Raw genomic sequence first — 20,358 nt, 5'->3', positions numbered from 1 at the left:
AGGCTGGGTATCGGTTGGTGGACGGTGAGCAATTGTATTGTGTATCACTTGTATTTATTGTTTTGGGGTTTTTTTTCCATTCCTTTTTAGTTTTATATTCTCTCCCCTTGTTATTTCCCTTAGCAGTAGTAGTAGAAGCAGTAGTAGTTTTATATTATACTTTAGTTATTGGACTGTACTTACCTTAACCTGTAGGTTTTACATTCTTTTGATTCTTCTCCCCTTCCCTCTGGGAGCAGGTGGGGAGGAAGGTGGGGGAATGAGTGACTGGCATCGTGGTGCTGAGTTACCAGCTGGGCTTAAACCATACAGCTACGATATAGAGCTTTGAAATAATACCTCCCGTGGCCTAAGTCCAAACTATGCTGCCGTTCATACACTGTTCTAAACAACAGGCTTTCTTAGGACTGGAGTGATCTTATGATTGACAGGTCAGAGAAAATCAGTGATAACGCACCCTGATCTTGTCTGCTGACATTGCTGTTTAGTCTTGTTCTTATTTGTTAGATGTCATATCAGAGTATAAAAATGGTCTACTGTTGTGAGTGCACTTACACACAAACATTCTGCAGAATCAGATTTCAAATATGGGCAGTTTTCAATTCAAGAAAGTCTTGGAAAAGTTTTTAGCTTAAAAAAATGCAGGGGTATTGCCAAAGTGTTAATATGACCACACTCACTTATAAGAGAATTATAAGATAAGTTGTATATGTACATACCTGCTTCAAACATATCTATATAAACTATTTTTTAAACTCAGAAAGGCTTAGCAAATGTAAAATAGGCAAGTAAATGTGTTTTTTCTGTATATCCACAATATTTTTATGAAATAAGTATTTTGAACTTCCAAAGTATTTCCCAATTTGAAGAATTAAAACGTTTTCCAATCCAGAGATACAACAACCCAAATAGAAAACTCTAGTGGAATTCACTGATAATATTTACAAATGGTGGATTTAAGAGCTTTTTCTTAAACTGGATTTAAAATTAATTCCAAAGTGACTCTTTAAAATGTAGCGTAATTCACATGTCTTCAACCTTGCACTGTTTTCTTACAGAAGAATAATTGGTGGAAAAGCAGGCTTTCATTTGTGTAAGACAGTGATAGCTTGCATGCTAATTTTAATATTCACTAAAGACACAAGTGTTAAGAAGAACAAAAGATGCTCTCTTGTAATGTTTTGAAATGTGATTAAGTGTTTAGTTCCGTAATGGTTTCTGTCCTATTTATGTAATATGGAAAAGTGTGTTTTCACTCCTGGTTTTGGACAGTTCTGTGTTGTATGTTGTTAAATGATCACTGGTGGCGCAGCCAACACCTGAAGAAGGAGGCTACATTGTGCAAGTCACAGCTTTGAAACAGTTTACCTGAACACAGCTTCTTTGAAGCCTGCTCAGGAAGTGTTATGCTACCAGGGAGTCTGGTGACCATGAATGCACTTGTCTCTTGTTAAAGATGTTGTAGCCAGTGTAAATAAATAACTTTTCCTTTGCTTTTCTCACCTCACAAAATCCAGTGGCGGGGGGGAGGGGGTAAGAGGGAGAGAAGAAAAGAAAAGCCCCAGTACTGATATAACATTACGGTGCCAGATCTGAATACAGAGCTTGGAAATGAAAATTAAAGGTGCAGCTGACAATTCCCACAGCTGACAATATTGTCTGTTCAGCAACAAGTATGTTTGGTGTTGCAAATGATTGACCCAGTCAATATGATCTAGGTACAATTATCAAATGTCCTTATTAGACTTACCAGACTCACTAGACTCAGTAGACTCTTACATATCAGTCTTGCCAGTTTGGCTACTGTACAACACCAGGTACATGGTAACGGAAATGTATTAGAATATCTTTCCCCTCACCCTCTGCCCGTCTTTTATTCAATGTTCAAAATTAATTAAAACCCCACGAACTGACCACCAAACAGCCGAAGTGTGGCACTGTGGGCAAAGTAAATCACACGAGGCTGTCTCTGGTTCTGTAACGACTACCACTTTCCTCCTGAAAATCTGTCTCCTTGGCAAATCTGCTGCCCAGAAAACCCTCTGCAAATATTTGTGCAGACGAAAACAGATTACAAGAAGGTGGCAGTGTGATTTCTAAGTATGAATGAAGCTGCTGGTATATTTTTATAACAGCAAACGTTTGTGTTTAAAATACCTCTTTTTTTTTTTTTTTTGTGTATGTGTGTGTTTTGGGTTTGTTATTGTTTTTGTTTTGTTTTTTTAGGTGAATCTAGGACAAAAAGACTGACCAAATCTAGAAAATGAGTATTTAAAATGAAGTCACTTGAGAATATGCATCTACTACGGCATATAGGCAACATCTCTAGACTGCCCATTCTCTCCCTGGGATTTTGCTGATGTGTTGGTAAGAAAAGTCCTGAATGTAGTATTGCTTTATGAAAAATAGTTAAGCAAACACTGTCTGTCCTCTGCAACTGTTATAGGCACAGAATTAAAAACTGGGCCCATTATCAGGGATTTTTTTTTTAGATCTCATAGCCTAAAGGATAAAAACCAAATCACATTGGAGTTACTGTGCCATGTACTGTTTGATTGATATTCAGATGTTTTACATAACAGTGTGTAGCTTCTACCTGAATTTTGTTTTTCTGTTTCAGGTCGAACAAATCACAGTAAAAGATTACGCAGTTCCCATAGATGCCTTTTCAAGAAGTTCTTTTATGCAGAGCTGGAGGGCAGGCAAGATGTTGGCATAGCTGTTGACCTAAAAACCTGCTATGCCAACATATTGTCATCTTTCCTGTCTGTTTGCAGCAGGGGGAAATTCGACATTGTAACAGGCATTTGGAACAGTGTTTGGTCTATATAGAAAACTTGAAATGCCATTTCTCTAGCACCGCTTTTGAGTCACGTGTTTATTATGTGCATAAATACCAAAAGAGGGACAGAATGTGTGAGCTGGTTTTGCTACTAAAACAACGGTGCTGGGGAGGCTTTTAGTGAACAGGATAAGAATTGAATGTTTCGCTTCCTGACCTGTACATGTTTGTAAAGAGATTATGAGTTGTCAGCAGCCTGTTTAGCAGGAATTGTGTTTACATATTTTTTTCCTAAGTCTGGTTATATGTACCTTTCTTATGTGCTTTTAATCTCTGTACTTTCTGTTAAGAGCCATTTAGTAAAGGGTTTTGTGCAATGGGAATACAGTGGTAGTCAAAAAATGAATGAGCACCCAGTGAAGAAATGTAGCTGCACTCCACTGATCTGTTTCCAATACATAAATGAGAATAAAAGAACAGTAAAACTTTATTTTGAGGAAGGTTTCATGACTGCAACATGGGAAAAATGTAAGTTACATGAATGAGGAAATTGTTATACATAAGATATTACTTCACGAAATTATTCTGGTTAGAGAATCTAGAATTAGAGGCTCCATCAGGAGCAGTAGTGCTACTTAAAAAAACAAGCATAATGAAGAACTTGATTCCAAATTCTGTACACTGGCAGTAGACTTTTACATTCACAACTCTTCCTCACACTCAAATATTGAGCTTGATCTGTATATGGATGGATAACTAACTAACTAACTAACTAACACATCTGTTATGACTAGGTTGGGAATTTTTTATATAAAAATAAAATTCTGACCTTTTTGGTGGTTTTTCTAATGATTAAGAGCTTGAACTTTATAAATTTAAAACATAAATACATTTTTCCAGATTTCATTGAAAACACTTTTAGAAAACACTTTTTCTGTGCTTTCCACAACATCTATGGCTTAGAAGGGTAGCACACTGATCAGGCACACTGCTGCTACTCCTGTCTTAAGTTAGGGGATGGCTATCTGTATTTCTGGCACTTGCACATTTGCAGGGAATGTACTACCTTGCTGCTGAGTGTCTGGGCAATATCTTTTAGTTTTTGTTCCTACTAAGCAGTGCATATGGAATGCAATACAAGGAAAGCCCAGTTTTTGAGTAACCATCTAAATAACAGGTCCGGGGTCTTGCAAAATTCAAGTTTATGTCTGTAGGATAGTTTGCATGTCCTAAGACAGTTTTGGTCTCAGCTCTTAAGTGTGACATCTCCTCACACTATTTTTCCTCTCCCTCCTCTCAACTCACAAGATTTTCAAAAGCTGTTCATATTTTTCTAGATTTATGTTCACCAAACATGTGACACAGGAATGGTTTATGTATTTTTTGTCTCAACTTAGGCACAGATAATGGTCTTTAAAACTCATAGCACCACTTACGAAAGTATTTGCTTTCCCCCCCCTTCCTCTGTGTTCATTAAGAAGGAAGTTATTTTACATTTGTATACTAATATTTCATAGATGCTTCATGGCAGCTCTTTCATTGTGAGCTCTGTTTATTATTATCTTGCTGAATTGTATGGTCTGTATTATACTAGAGTGGTGACCCTCAGAACAGTCTTGCAGTTGTAGGCAGACAGCCTTCTTTCATCCCCAAACTGTTTCAGAGCCTTAAGTCCATTATGTGTCACCTCATGAACAACCTAAATTAGAATAGGTCTCAAAAAAACCCACAAACCAGCCAAAACCAAAAACCTGAGAAAATTACAACTCCAAATTTGAAAGGAAAAAAATTAATGTAATTCCATTTGAGAATTCTCAAATTTAGTAACAAGCCAAAGGAAGACACATTATATTTATTTTTTCTTTTAAAATTTGGAGTCTGCATTTTAAAAAATCACTTAATTAAATACTCATTGTCTGACTCTTCTCCCAGATAAATGTCACTGACATAATGCAAACATGTTACCCTGACCTCATAACTCCAAAATGTTAAAAAAGATGGTTCCAGGTAAAGCAACCCAGGCAAGACATGCTTGGATCCATACTGACATGCAGACTATTGTTTTCTTACACCCTTCACTCTGAAAAATAAGGCATTTCAGCAGCACGTGGAGAAGAAGTTTTCATGTGGGTATTGACGGAACTGACTAAAGCTTTAAGCAATTAACTAGACAGAATATAACAGCATTCATTACACATGACAGCATATTATAGGATGCTTCTGATGATAATCTGAGATTATATAATATTATAAATTCACAGGGTTTATGAGAAGAAGAATCTGTTTAGGTATATATTTTAGTGTTTTAGGCATTTAATTTTGTCTGATGCTTTAAACTGCATTTCCTTCAAGTAATAATGAATTGGAAACTGAAACTCACATGCTGTGAACCATTCAGAATTTCTTGATGTTTGATGGACTGGGCCAAGAAGCTAGAATTTTTTAAACATTATGAAAAGTTTTGTTATGACTTTCATGAAAAATTGCATTTCAGCTGCACTGAAACTTTTTGTTTTAGCTCCAGCTGTACACAATGTAATGTTACAGTAATACACCTGGAGAGCAAAAACAATATTATGCCTTATTCTCAACAAACTACATAGGAACAACATATTTTGTGAAGAGAGATTTATTACAGCAAAATCTTATTATTTCTCTAGGAAACCACTGCACCACAGAAATAGTATGTGTACTATAGATACTGTAAATCGTATCTACTATATCATAAGAGACATTCTCAATAACTGCACTTCAAGCAAAGGATGACATGTTTACTTGTTTTGTGTGCGTGTATATATTTAAAATTTGCATTAAAGATGGTCTGATATTTCAGAAGAATGATAAGCAGTGCAGGAAAGAGCTGAACAGGATCCATATCTTTCTTGCCAAATACAAGACTGGGCAGAGTTATAAGGAAGGGGAAGGCAATGGCCTGGGGTGAGATTCTGACATTGCTGGTGTCAGCATAACTGCTGTTCCATCCCCGTTTAGGATGAAGACACAACTGTGGAATTAAGTTTGCTGTTAATGAAGTCTGGTTTAGAACTTCTCTTTTAGGAACTACAATCCTTAAAAATGCTCTGGTACTGTACTTCATTTATCATGATACTCCTTCTTACTAGTGCATGTATACTCTGCTCCCCCTTTGACACAGCAGTAGAGGGAACTTGGAGGCCTCTTGGTGTTACCAGAGGACAGAATCTTTTGTCCAGGAGGGAGCAGGCAAATGCAGCATGTAAGCACTGTCATTTTTTTCAGTAAATGACAAAGATTTTTCTGACCTGCCATAACAAGTGCAAATGGTTGTATAGAAGATGACAGGGTGAAGCCTTGAATAGATAAATTAATTTGAATCTAGGTTGGCTGTTCATAACACTTTCTTAAAATATAATCTTTCATAGTCAGGTAATTTCTTAGATTGTTTCCAAGAGCACACCTGTGCTAGTACTTGGAGAATATTCAGGTTTTGATAGCTCCATTGACAAATGTTCCCTAGCATTACATATTTTGTATGCACTTAGAAGCTGTTTCATTCATGGCTTCTGCCAGCTCTGTAGAGTATATATGATCCTTTAATTATTCAAGGGTAAATTGCATCAATTCTGGTAGATGGTTTCTACACTATAAACTGATTATTCAGATTAGTTACTCATGTAAGTTGTGGGAGCTCACTCTATATACTCACTGCTACATTTGTGTTCCTTTAGAGCTGAAAAGTTTTCCAGTGCTGAAGAACATGCCTTATGGGAGTGTAAGAAAAAGGAAAATGGACATAACTAAGTAGGAAATTGAATTAAACTGCCTACTTATTGCCATTCAAGGAGGAAGAAGTAGGCTTACTTAGGAAAGACAAGATAGCAAAGCAGTTTGCTCAGGAACCAGAAAGAAGTGGAGGGAAGTCGGCATATTCAGGAGGAAAACTATTTCAAAGCTCTTCCTTCCTTTTCCATCACCTGATGAAACTTGCTTGTATCTGCTGCTGACCTAGGTGCATGTGTGTATACAGAAATGATTTATTGATTGATTCATAAGTAGTTGAATGTGTGTTTGTGCACAGTAGCAATTCTGGAATATCTTGGTAAGGATCTACTTAGGTATTCTAATATTAACACAGCACTAAGTCATTCTGTACTTACATTTCCCACCTCAAAATCAGTCAAACCACAACAAACACAGAAAAGAGCAAACACAAACATGTTTCGTTCCCTTATGCAGCAAAAAAGGAGCAGCTACAATCCCTGTGAATAAAGTCAAGATTTCTTATACCTCTGTTTTACAGTCAAAAAGCTGGTAAATGAGAAATTATCATGAAGAGCACAAGGAATTGCTCATGTCTGTTGCTAAATGGCTGTTCTCAGTGTGTGTGTCTGGATTATTTCTAATTAAGGTGGTAACTCTTCAGGCAATATACTGGGTTTATGCAAACAACTCAGCTGGATCTGGGCTCCTGGCTACTAACTTACACAAATACCTCATTTTCAGGCATAATATACATAATGCAGCAAACTGATGTGATCATTTCTCTACCAGTTGCTAAGCTATTCTCCAGCAATGTCCCAGAAAACACTATGCACACACCACTGCTTCTGTCTTCTGCTGAATGTATAGAATAAGATGCAAGAATTCATCTGTATATATATTTAACAGTGCCTGGATTAGCATATTCTCATAATGAAGTCATAAAGCAGGTCAAAAGGAACAAAAAAAGCCCATCCAGAATTTGGAATGCACCAAAGGTCTCCAGTGCAGTGTCACTTCTGAGCAGGGGTGACTGCAAAAGCCTTATCTGGGGGAGGTCTGCAGCTGCTTTATGCAAATGTCTAGGCCTGCTGTAAAGATGCTAGAAGATCACATCGTTTTTTAACACTTCTGTCTTTGACTATAGACAGGGTAAAGGAAGGATGAAGAAGGATGTGGAACAATAAAAACTTAATAGCCATAACTTCAGTAACTCAGTACCTAACTTCAGGAAGCTTATCTGAGTAGCTGACATCACTTTGTCTGTGTCTCTGTTCCCGGCATACAGCTCTTTAGTGCAGCATATTTCCCTCTAGCTTTTCCACTACAAACCCGGAACAAAGTTACTTCTAAAAGCGAAGTCTCCGCGCAGTAACCAGCACCCTCTTGTGTTCATGGTGCGCGCAGGCCATACCGTGCGCTACAACTCCGGAGCCTCACTCGTTGCTGAGTGCACCTTCACCTAACTCAAATCTGATGCACGGCAGGAACCTGAAGGCTTACACATGCTCCTCCAATAGCTGGCTATTGCAGTAATTATGTACATCACATGTTAATTTGCACAAACACAATTAGAAATCTTCAACCTGAACAACATTTGCCCAGTATTTCTTCGGGGCTACCAACACCTTTCCAGGAAGCATGAAAGTTTCTCAATAGAGAGTTTATACCATGTCTTCAATGGAAGGCAGAAAATCCTCAATAGGCTCTTCGGATCTCTGACACTATGCACTAAGGATTTATAAGATGTAATTTGCATAAGAAATAGTGCTATAACAACGAAGTTACGTAAGTAGCTCCAAAGCAGAACAAATACACAGTTTGGTTAGGGTACAAGTGTCTAAATAAAAGCATAATAGATGCAAAATACTTCTGGCCACAATAATTAATTCAGTACCAGGGTATGCTATAAATAAACGAGCTAATTGATCTTTCATTCTGCACTTTGAGAGAACTTAGAATCGCTAATTTTTGCTTACAAAAAGCAGCTTGAATAATGTAACACCCAGACTGTATTGGTGAGTTTAATTTTCTTTATTAAGATCTGTTCTCTAATGCAGTAGAATATCCCCCCCTGCTGGACTTTGCGAAGATGACAGTTAATTTCATGAATACAAATGGAAGGAAGAGTTTATGATTGAGCTAGAGATTTCATAGCATTCTCCATGGATGCAGGGCACAAAAGTGACATTCCTCCAGTATGTCAATGTCTTTCCTATACGGAGGGCTCAAAGTGGACAAGATATGTTGGTGAAGTCTGACATATACCAATCACAGGGGTATAATCATTGCTCTTGCTCTCTGCACTGAGCCCTATTCACGCCATCCCAGGTGCTGCTGGCCCTTGTTGCTGTCTGGGCACAAGCTTGTTCTCTGCTCATCTCACTGGCCGCCAGGGTCCATGGTCTCTTTCATGACATAGACCCATTACATCAGTGTTGGGGCCTGCCAGTGGAATGCAGAGGAGTTACCCAGACCCTGAGCTCGCAGCCGTGCTCCCCACCTCTCTCAGGATGAATCCTGTGTCTGCAGTTGGGAGTTATACCTCAACACTGAAATGAGTAGCGGAAAGGAGGGGAATCACATCTCACAGAACAGCAAGCATCTGCCTTCGTTTTAGTTAACCTCACAGTAGAGACTGTAGACTTATTCTCTCCTTGCAGGAATGTGACCTTGCACATTTTTTTTGCCTCAGTTTTGCATCAAGACGTTCCTTCTTACTTGGCCTAATTTCACTGCAGTGTTTGCGGACCTGACAAGCCTGTCCTTTTTCCATTTCCATGACCATATCTGCCTTTGAGTCTGGGAGGAGTTAGAGCAGAGGGGGTGGTCTACTCAGAAATGCATCTGTCAGACACTCTGTTTTGTGGTCACCACACTCTTCTGAATGTAGCTCTAGAAGGCAAAAGCAGTGAAATGAGTTCTCAGAAGTAATAAAACCTGAAGCAAAACTCACCTTAAACCTTATGCCAGTTTTCTCTTAAGCCCTGCTCTGATGCCCTGTTCTCTGTAACATCTCCTGCACTGATGGGAAATGCTTTGGAAAATGACATCTCAGCCACATATTCAGTCTGAGTCTAGAGCATCAGATGTCAGCATAGCTTAAAAAGTAAACAGTTCTGGATAAAGATCACTCTGATAGCACAAGTGCAAAACAGGACACTAACAGCTTACCACTATCAGGTTTTACCAAGAAGGCATTTTTCATCATTGCGTGTTTGTCCTAAGAGAATATGGCAAAACACAGACTGGGATGAATCGGGTTGAGCAAGCAACGCTCTATACCCAGCCCCACCAAAAACGCCCTTGGGCTAAGAGCATCACACTTCAGAGCCTGTGGTTAATGTGCATGTGAAGGACAGAACATCTGCTGTGTATTTTATTTTGTTAGTTGTGCCACTGAAATTCTGGGGAGTCTTTCAATAGGAACGCGCTGCCACAGTGTGGTATCTTGAGCACTCAGAAACTCTTCAGCTTCTCAAAGATGCAGTTATGCATTACAGAAAAAAGGTTAGCAGACCCAGCTTGTGATGATCCTCTGTCCATCTCTGTACCTGTTGAGCTGTCTATGGGCACTGTACCCCTCCTCAGCTGAGGGGTATAGAACGCAATTGACCTCCTTCCCAAATAGTTCCATGCAGCCATTAATAAGGAACTCCACCAGCACTTTCACCCGCACATATCAACACATTGTTTTCAATTCAAGGGGCAGAAAACTCATCAGCCTTTCTGATTCCTGACCCTTTCTTACATGCAGAAAGTTGTATCCATGTCGCTGCTCTTATAAAAAGCTCCTCCACAAGCATCTCACAGAGGTAACAGCAAGGTATTTCTCACTGGGAACGTTGAACCTCTGTCTAGGGCCTCCTTCAGCTCCCAGTGTGCTTTCTTGCTGGAAGCTGGTCAAAATAGCCCGTCTGCTGATGGCCCTTTCATCTACAATATATCCAGGAGTTCCTGTGGGAAACATGGTAAATTTGATGAAGATAGACCATATGGTACGTAAACCTCTCTTGGAGACAGAAGCAAGTTTAGACAAGGGCATGCACCGTGCTTTACTATGATGGGATCTAGATGTTGCTCCAGGGAGATCACACTGGGATAAAGCTCACCTTCACACCAGCACAGAAGTCATTTTATGCTGGGGAACTCCTTTCACTGCCATGAAGACAATTCTGCTTCCTTCCTAGGGGGAAACAGAGCACAGGTCAAGTCTTCATAGAATCACAGACTGGTTAGGCTTGGAAAGGACCTTGAGATCATCAAGTTCCAACCCTCTGCCATGGGCAGGGGCATCTCACACTAAACCATGTCACCCAAGGCTTTGTCCAAACTGGCCTTGAGCATTGCCAGGGTTGGAGCATTCACAGCTTCCTTGGGCAACCCATTCCAGTGCCTCACCACCCTCACAGTAAAGTACTTACTCTTTACAGCTAAAAAGGGTCCTCAAGCCCCTGCTTGCAAAGCAAGAGCAAACAGGACTCAGACTTAAGTCTGAGCAGCACCATTGCAGCAAGGGCTGTCTGCTTCCCAAGGTAAGGTGAGCTGAAGATGAGGTGGACTGCAGCACAGGCAGTACCCTCACCAATGATGCACAGCTGGGTGCTGGTAACATGGTCCATCACCAGTCCCAGGAGAGGCAAATGATGGGCCAGGCCCATAATCTATCTGAGGAGTGCAGTTAGAGGAGATGGGGCTGGAGATGGGACTGGAGGCAAGCTACAACATCTGGATGAGGGGTCTGTGTGAAAGACAAGATACCTTCAGCATAGGTTTGAGCTGTCTCCAGGAGACAGGGCTGGGGACTGAAGGCCCATCTGTTAGCTGAAATGGGCCTCACACAGGCAGATTGAGGAATGGGGTATAGGAGGAATGTGTGTTGGGGGGTTTGTGTGATGGCACCAGGTAAGAGGCACCTGAGTACCTTTCTGTGCACAGTCACTTCCCAGTAAGAGATGACATCCACCTTGCAGAGATCTAGATTTAAAGGTGGCTTGCTGAGTGTTGTAAGACAGGCAAAGTACAGCTGTGTGCTCCAGCTCGCTCTAATGATAATAATTAAAAATTAATTAAAATTATGAATAATATAAATTAATAAAAATAATTAAATGATAGTAATTAAAAAATAACCCAAATCTCTTTCATCACAGTTCAGCTGACACATTCATTTAAAGAGAGACAGCTGCTTGCTGAGAATTTATTTCATTCCAACACTGCCACCTCTTGTTCATCTGCAGATATTATTTTGCCCAGCTCCAGCCTATGGTGGATTTACCACCAACATAAAGGCATAAAACTTCCAGTACTTGTGTTAGACTCACAGAAGGTATAGCGTATACCTCACAAGGTATAGCAACCGAGCAGATGCAAAATCATGTACTTCCATGCAAATTGCAAACAGATAGAAAGCCTGAAAGCATCCACATCCACAGTGTTGACTGGTATGTAATTGTTTCTTCTGGTAACTCAACAAATGAGGTGCTGAAAGAAAGTTTCCTCTTTCAGGGAATATTTTTAATAATAAGAAAACACCAACCAAAAATCAACAAACCAAAAAAATGTCACCACACAACAACAACCAAACAAAGAAACCAAACACCAAGCACCAGCAAAATCCACCCCAGCGGAAAATGTCATGGGATTTTTCTGAGGAGTGTGAAACGTACTGTGTCCATGCAATGTTAGCTCCAAACTGACTTCTGATATGAGTCTCAGTTGTCTTCTCAGTACTTTCCCCATCTTGTACCCCAGAGGCTGCCACCCAAATGCATACATTTCCCTGATGCTAATTAACGAGGAGCAATGCCTGCTTTGCCTCTGCCAGGGACACCAAGTTTGAATTGTGAGGAAGCCTGGAGAAGACTTGGCTGCAGATGAGCAATGTGAATTGGTCATCTTTGCCTTTGAATTTCTGACTAGGTCTTTTCTGGGAAGAGGTTCAGCAAGCCCTAGAAGAAGCAGGACCAGAAGAAGATGATTCACACTCTGTGCTAGCAGTAGAACATAGGCAAGGCCCATAGAAACCAAGGAGAATAAAAAATCAGCACAATCTAGTTAGGCCTATTTGTCCCACTGCTTGCCATTCAACTAGCTTATTTAATTGGGGTTAGACTAGTGATAAGGATGGGTTTCCTGCACGGGTTCCCTTTCCAGTTGGAAGATCCAATCAAAAAGAAAACTAAGATCTTGAAATGGAGTTCCCAGCAGGCAAATAGATTTACCATGGGCAAGTCCTAATGGGCTGACACTTCAGGTAAATGAGTTCTTTTATGCCATGCTCAATAAACACATTATTTCTGAACTACAGGATTGAGTCCAAACTCTCCTGCAGCTCTCTCTGCTGTCTAAAACCAAGATGAACCCTCAAAAGCTGTGGTGTTTGCTTTGGGTACTCAGCTCAGTTGTGTGTAGGGCCCACCTTGGAAGTGTTAGTATGCTCCCTTGCCCCCTCACTGATGTTAACTAAGAGAGCCTCACTTTCTGTTCTCTTAAAAGTGGCCCAATCCGGTTACAGGGCTCCATTACCTTTTCTGCATGCTCCAGAGTCAACAGAGGCACAGGATATTCCAAGAAGGGTTTATTCCTGAATGGTCTTTCCACAACAGCTCAGAACTATGGTGATAGGCTTTTGGTATGTCTGTTGAGATGCTCTGGAGGGTCCTCCTTTCTGCTGCCTGAAAGACTGCCCTGCTGCTTAGTCCAGCAGATCTGTTGGGAACATGTCCTTGATGTTGATCTCATCAGTGACCTTGTACTCTGTATCAATGCCACAGGGAACTGGGTAGGATCTGCTCTGCCCCTTCTCTCTTTCTTTTTGGTGATAAGAAGGTGACAGATGCAGAACCCGGACCCTTTGCAAAGAAGATGTGAAGCTGAGACTGCTACAAGGCCGCATCAAGTTCCTACTGAGCTGCATGGTCCTCAACTGTGTGGTAGGACCCAGCTCTCCCACCTGGGCCAAGAGAGCCTGTTCTGCTGCCTGGGGCTATTCGTCCCCAGACGCATTTCGTGGATTGAACTGCATGGTTCACTTTGGACCATCATCCAGGTCATCAATAAAGGTGTCAAATGGTATTGAAGCCACTGTTGCCCGTGGTGTACATCCGTGACAACCGGTCTCCAGCTGTCCATCTCCCACAGCACATGTGGACACATCCTGTCAGCACTGGGGTGCATCCTGCAGGGGCTGCTGGGGGCTGGGACCAATAGGGGCTGCCCCTGCCGTGGTCAGACCTATCCCACTCCTATCTCACTCCCCAGAGAGGGAGCAGGGCAGGCACAGGTTTTCCTCCTCACCTCCTTTTTCAATCTGTAGGGTAGAAATAACTGTAATGTAAGAGGTCATGAGCATAATCAACATGGTAAGAGCCCTCAGGCTGGTGCACACAGTATAGCAGAGAATATTCTCACAATGACAGCATTACGCAAGTGAATCATAAATCCCTGTTTCCTTAAGTTAGGTTTTAAATTTAGAACTGGGATCTTTATTTAAACCACATTATAATTCTGAGCACTGTTACCAGGCGAAACAAGAACTGTAAAACGGCCACAAAACCTTATTAATTTTTGACATATTTTAGTCCCATATTTCATGTTTCAGTCCAACTTTGCGTAAATGAACCACCAGTAAAAATGTTGCATGTTGAGGCAATCTACGCAGAGCTCAGTTCACTGAGATGGCAGGGATACCTGGGGCTGGACTCAGTGCTGAGGGGACCACTGAACAGCCTGCATGCCTGAAAGCAACCAGCACCTAAATGTAGGTCCTTTTGTAGTGTGCGTGTGTATGGTAACCAAGCCCAGATGCTACAAAAATGATTTCAATATTCCACAAGAGATGAAGAGTAAATGCCTCTACAGTGTCTCTGGGAAATACCATAAAGACACCCACAAGCAGAGGTTCCAGTTTGCCAAACCTAATGCACACCTCCATCTCTGTGGAATGCACCATCACACCTCTCCTCTGCAGGCCAGCACCAATCCACGGGCACAAAATCTGCAGTCACAGCTCGTGGCCAGCTCTGCCTGGAAAATCCCACTTCTGCATCCCTTCTCACTTTGTATCCCTTCACCTTTGTAAAGTCCTCCCTGAACGGTGTTCCCACCATTTCCACCATGGTGCTCCCCTACTTTAACATCCTCCTTCTGCCTCTCAAACCCAAAAACACACAGCTCCCCCCGACCAGTACTGCTTCGCCCATGCATGGCACCCCCCAGCTGTCTGCCCGTCTGCTCCACTGGCTTTCACACCCTCTCTGCATGCTTCCAGCTTCTATTTATTTCCCTTTTCTCTCAGGGATATTAAGAGCTCATCTCTGTCCTGGAAAATAATGTTAATAGCGATAATAGTGATAATGGTAACAACAGCAATAGTAATAACAACAATAACTGCAATAAAAGCCACAATAGTAATAACGATAATAGAAAACCCAGTGTGATGTCTCTGTTTGCAGTCAGCTTTTCTGTACCTGTTTCATCCAGGCTTCCTCCTGTTTACTCCTTTACTGTTCAGGAGTAAAGCAAGGGCCTTACAAAATTCTCTTTTCTCTCACAAGTCTCCGGGTTTCTCACTTAAATTTGTGCTCTCTTCAGCACCAGATATGAAACCTGTTTGGAGGAGTGCTCTTTCCCCAATCCTACCTTGGCACACACAGACCCTCGTCTCCCAGCTGGTAGAAATAAAAGCTGATTCTGGCATGCATAGACACACAGATGAGTTATGACTGATGGAGGGGCAAGAAGTTCTTTCAGAGGTCCATCTTTTACAGGAATAAAATGCAAAGCAGCAAAAACGATCCAGCCCATGGTGGTTGCCCCCCTGCATTGCCTCCCCAGCCCAAGTCTTGTGGCTGGGATGGACCCTGCACTCTCCCAAGGGAAAACCTGAGGTGCAAAGTGTCTGTGTTCCCCACAGTCCCTCTGGGCACCAGTGGGGCAGGGAGCAGGGGTCAGCCGAGCCATCAGCAGAAGACATGAACCCCAGTTTCCAGCCCTGTCCTGAGCCGCCTGGCCGCCCAGCTGAAGCACGCAGTGATGCAGGTGGTTGCAGTACTTTTGGAGTAACCCTCAGCATCCCCCTCTGAGTGCTGGGGATTCCCGTGCGTGAAATTAAAACTTCTTCCAAAAGACCGTCATCAGAACAGTGGCTTTATTAACGGAGACAAAGGCTTAAAACACGTTATGAGTTTGCTAAAACACAGTGTATTTATGGAGGACGGACATCTTTCTGTACATCAATTCATTGTAGAAACGTGAGCAATCTGGTCTAGATGGTTATGATATCCCCTAGTAGTTCCCAACGGATCCAGTCAGCTTTCTCTTCGTGGTGGCCCCCGTAAAGCAACCGGTTCCCTCCGGCACCCCCCAGCCAGGATCCCGCCGGTCCCCAAACACAGCTACCCCCGGGGTGCGCCGAGCTGGGACCCTTCGGCTGGGTCAGGGCTCTCCGCACGCACCCGCCCCGCCACCGCCCGCGGGATCCCCTGGGACCGGCCCCTCCGCCGGCGCCACGGGAAGGAGCCGGGCGCCCCGGGGCACGGCACGGAGCCAGCCGCGCTTCCGGGCACGTCTCGGCTCTGGACAGCACGGGAACGACTCCGCAGCTGCCGGTACCGGCCCCTCTGCTCGGCAAGGCACGGGCTGGGTGTTTCCCGGACGGACAGCGTCAGACGGTGAAGGAGGGGAAGGAAGAGAAAGGAGAGGGAAGGAGGGAAAGAAAACAGCTCCATGGATGTCGGATGTCGCGGACGGCACTACACAGGCGACGCGGGGGCTTCTCGCTGCGTTTCCCGGGCGGACGAGCCGCCCCGGGTCGGCACGTTAGGGCGAGGAGAAGTCGGTGCCTGCGCTCCCGGCGGCTCGTCCCGGGGCGCCCCGCTCACAGGCACTTGAGGAGAAAGGAATTGCACGACGTCCCCCGGGGGCAGTCGCACAGCTTCCCGATGCGGGCCCCCTTCCTCACGGCGCACTGCTCCCCGGCGTCACACTGCGGGCAGCGACAGGCGGTGAGGGTGGCCCGTCCCGTCGCGCCCGGTCCCATCCCGCCGCGGCACTCACCATGGGCACCTGCCCGAACTTCTTCTCGTAGTGCGGCACCCGCTTGCTCTTCAGCTTCTCCAGCACCTCCTGCAGCGCCTCGATCTGCCGAGAGATCCCACAGCCCACGTCAGGCCGCACCCGCCCGCCCGGCGTCCCCCGCCCCGGCCCCGGCCCCGGCCCCTTGTCCCACCAGCTCCTTCTCCCTGGAGGAGCCTCCGGCGGACCCCAGGTCGCGGCCGCGGCGCGGTGGTGTCGGCCCCTGCCCGCGGGCACTCAGCAGCAGGGCGGCCGCCACTGCGCAGAGCGCCAGCGCCCGGCAGCTCTCCATGGTGCTGCCGTCCCGACGGCCGCCGCCGCGGCCGCATTTATAGCGCGGTGCCCGCCCCGTCGTGCGTCAGCGCCCCCCGCAGCCGCGCCGCTCCCCCGATCCGCGGGGCTCGGCTCGGCTCGGCTCGGCTCCCCCTCTCCAAAGGGCCCAAGTGTTTGTGCCTCAAAGCCTCTGTCCCATTAGAAGCGCTCCCTGAGGGGAAAACGGGCTGCTGCCTGACACGCGGTGGCTTGGGCCGTGTCGGTCCCGTGTTGTGGGGGAAGAAGGACCCTACCTAGCCTGTGGTGGTCGGGAAGGACAAAAGATCAGGAAGCTGGTGGACACTCAAAGGAGCGAGTGGAGGCTGGGCCATCAAGGAAACCAGTCTTGGAAATCAAATCAGGGACCTGAGACAAGGGAGTCAGTAGCCCGTGGGACAAGGAACAGCACAGTGCAATGGGAGGAAGAGCCAGGGTGGGAGGATTAACCTGAAGATAGGGGGAAGGAAAAGATGGTGAGCAACCAGCTGATGAGGTTGGGAGGCTTGAATGAGGGCAGGTGGGACTGCCAACAGGGTGAGAAGGCTCGGGGCCACCAAGAGTAAGGTGAAAAGCAACATCAAAATCCCCAAGATGAAAGCAATTGCTGGTGCTTGGAGCAGAACTGTGAAATGGTGCTTGATAATACCGCATTACTGAACTGGTGCTCCATGAGCATCATCCGTTGCGTGTGTGAAACGAGGCCACCTCCTGGGATGAGGAAAAGCACAGATGCGAAAAGGAGACCCAGCATCTCCATTCAGCTCTTCCTGCTAGCATTTGGCTCTGCAAGCTCGGTGGCCTCATGTTCATCCACACTGCAGCCAAAAAGCTCCCTGACAGCGCCAAGCCTGCCCAAGCCTCATGGTCAAGACTGGGACAGGAGGAAGGCAGGAGCAGCTGCCCCTGCTAGGAAGATCAGTGCCATACCAACGAGAGCATGCACAGTAATGGGCAATGCCCACCCCTGTCCAGGGTCGTGCCTCCAAGGCAAGGTTAGGGCAGAAAAGGGGGGAGCTGAGCAGCAGCTTTGCTTGACATGAGACATTGGTCCCTCTGGCATGACAGCTATGGGGACAAGGAGGCAGTGAGGTCTGCCTTGGGGAGGGCTCTGCTCCCAACTCTGCAGTGGCACAGGGATGATCCTGACCTCCAGCCAGTGGCAGCAGGAGCTGGGCTGGAACTCCATGGGTGAAAGGAGCATATTCTGGAGAAGGAGGAATATGGAAAACCTTGTTAACAAAACTGTCCTAGCTGGCTCTAAGGGAGCTAGATACAGCCTGAAAAGGCAAATCAGTATGAGCCAAAAACCTCAACTGGTTGTTTAAAGAAAATCAAACAGGCCCAGGGATGTATTTTGCTAAACAGAAAGGCACTGTTTAAAGGGACAAGAGGACTGTGGCTTAACAAGTGAATTTCAGCAGCACCATTTTGTTTGAGGCAATAAACAGACTCTGGTCTCTTGAGCTATCATGTTGCTTGTCCCCAGAGCTGCATGTTCATCTCTTGCTGTTACCTCCTCCCACACGCTCCTATTGATCATTGCATCCATCAAAGGTCTCCTCTGTAATTGCTGTTCAGAGTAGAGATCTTCTGCATGTTTGCATTAATCCTCCAGCCTTTTTTTGCCACAGGGAAGGCTGAGATGTCAAACACCAGCAGATCCCACATCCCAGGCTGAAGGAAGAACGCAGCTGCAAGAAGTATTGGAAATGATGGGCTTGCCAAAGAATGCTTCTTAGAGCAGAGAAATAACAGGCTAAGAAAAACGCAACACTTCACACGGAGAGGCAGATATATGGCCTGCTCAACTTTGAAAGCAGCGTCTGTGGAGCCTGACTGAAAATTCAAGCCATATTTTATAGTATGAGGATTACTCATGCAGTGCTGAGACACTACAGAGATGCTCAGAAAACACCACCTTTTCCTTTCCAACTTCCACTTGCAGTACAAACCTGAATTCGCTAGGTCCCCCCGTAAAATTACTGTTGAATGTGGAGGCAATTATAAAATTGTATATCCAAGAGTCATTGTGTCTGTCTGGTCACAGACATACACAGACCTCTATGTTTCTGTGGCTGCTGCTGTCTCTGCAAATATCACTGTCCCCTGCTCCCTGCCCAGCCCTTCTTGGAGACTTTGTCTCCAGCACTAGGGCATAAAAAAAGCCATAGGACATGGGATAGCTGAATTATTAAATACAAGTGTCAGAAGTGACCTTGTCAAGGAGCAGAACAGGGGCAAGGCATAAAAACGCACAATCAGTGTTTACAGCTACAAAAAGGTGGGTACATTTTGGCAACATCAGTAGCCTGTCATAAGACAACTGGCTACAAAATTAGGGGAGTCCAGGGCACTGCAGGTCTCAGCTCCAGGTAATCCACACAAAATGCCATCTCTCCTCAGAGACAAACAACTCTGTGGTAGATGTGCATTAGTTCAAGCTTCTCAAAGTAAACTTACTTTCTCTGTAACGAATATTACTGCAGACAACGCGCAAACAGGACACAATGTGCATTAATAACTGTGTTATCAAACAGGTAGTTTTTGAAGTAGTACATGGTATATGCTTTTTCATAATCACACCCTTCCATCGTGATCAATTAATTGAATGTAAAGTGGGGAAATAATAATGGAGGTGTCTATTGACACTGGTATCAGAACAATGGAGTATCCATTGAGCAGTTCTGGCGCACTTATCTGTTCTAGTTTCGGCTTGACGTAGACACAGAGTTGGATGGATTTTATGACTACTAGACCATAGAGATTAGTGTGAAGCATTTGTTCAAGTGCTCCACTGAATCAGAGCCATGAAAGTGGACATCTGGCTTTAAATGGATGCTTTAAGGCTTTGCTGAAAAGCAGTGGGATTTTAGAAGTGCTTCGTTGAATTGCCTTAATTTATCAACCTCAGTTTAAAAAGAAAAAGAAAAAAGTTAATATATTGTACCACTGCTGGTTTTCTGAATCAAGACATTTTTTTTGCCTGGAATCTGGAACAGGAAGGAAAATTTAAGATAAATCAGGGTTCTGCCACATTTGAAGCAATAAGAGAGTCCAGAGGCATACTTGAAAGATAACACCTGCTTCAGCAGAAGATACCAATTCATCTGGATCAGTAATGGTTTGGAAAATGCCATCTAAATAAAACATGGGTTCCAACAGGAACACCAAATAACAAATGGTAACACAAACACTGAGGCTACAAACTCCGCATTAGAATAACCCCAAAATGGGGTTAGCTCCCCATGGGGTTAGCTCTGGAAAGATGAGACAGAAACAGAAAGGTCCCCTGAAAGCCTAGAGCACTGTGTTCGAGGTCCTGGTCCACCACAGCTTATGTGCTTGATGCGGCAGAGCCATTTCCCTTGTTCCTGAACTGCCATCTGAGAAGTCAGTGTCATCCTAAGTATCATCCTTTCTAGTAATTAAAAAGATGAATGGTTGAGCTGCTC

The 20,358-nt window shown here is 44.2% G+C and overlaps 1 protein-coding gene across 1 annotated transcript; it reads right to left on the bottom strand.

The window, feature by feature from the left end:
• Positions 1-16,397: 16,397 nt before the first annotated feature.
• CARTPT (CART prepropeptide) lies at positions 16,398-16,886 on the bottom strand. Its single transcript, XM_065663060.1, has 3 exons — positions 16,749-16,886; positions 16,577-16,660; positions 16,398-16,505 (listed from the first exon to the last, which is right to left on the bottom strand). Exons 1-3 carry the CDS (start codon positions 16,884-16,886, stop codon positions 16,398-16,400), a joined length of 330 nt encoding a protein of 109 aa, XP_065519132.1.
• Between the last annotated feature and the right edge of the window lie 3,472 nt (positions 16,887-20,358).

The sequence above is a fragment of the Lathamus discolor genome, chromosome Z (genome assembly GCF_037157495.1).
Source record: "Lathamus discolor isolate bLatDis1 chromosome Z, bLatDis1.hap1, whole genome shotgun sequence".
NCBI lineage: Eukaryota > Metazoa > Chordata > Aves > Psittaciformes > Psittacidae > Lathamus > Lathamus discolor.
The sequence above is the reverse complement of the archived record's forward strand: the minus strand, read 5'-3'. Positions and strand labels throughout refer to the sequence as shown.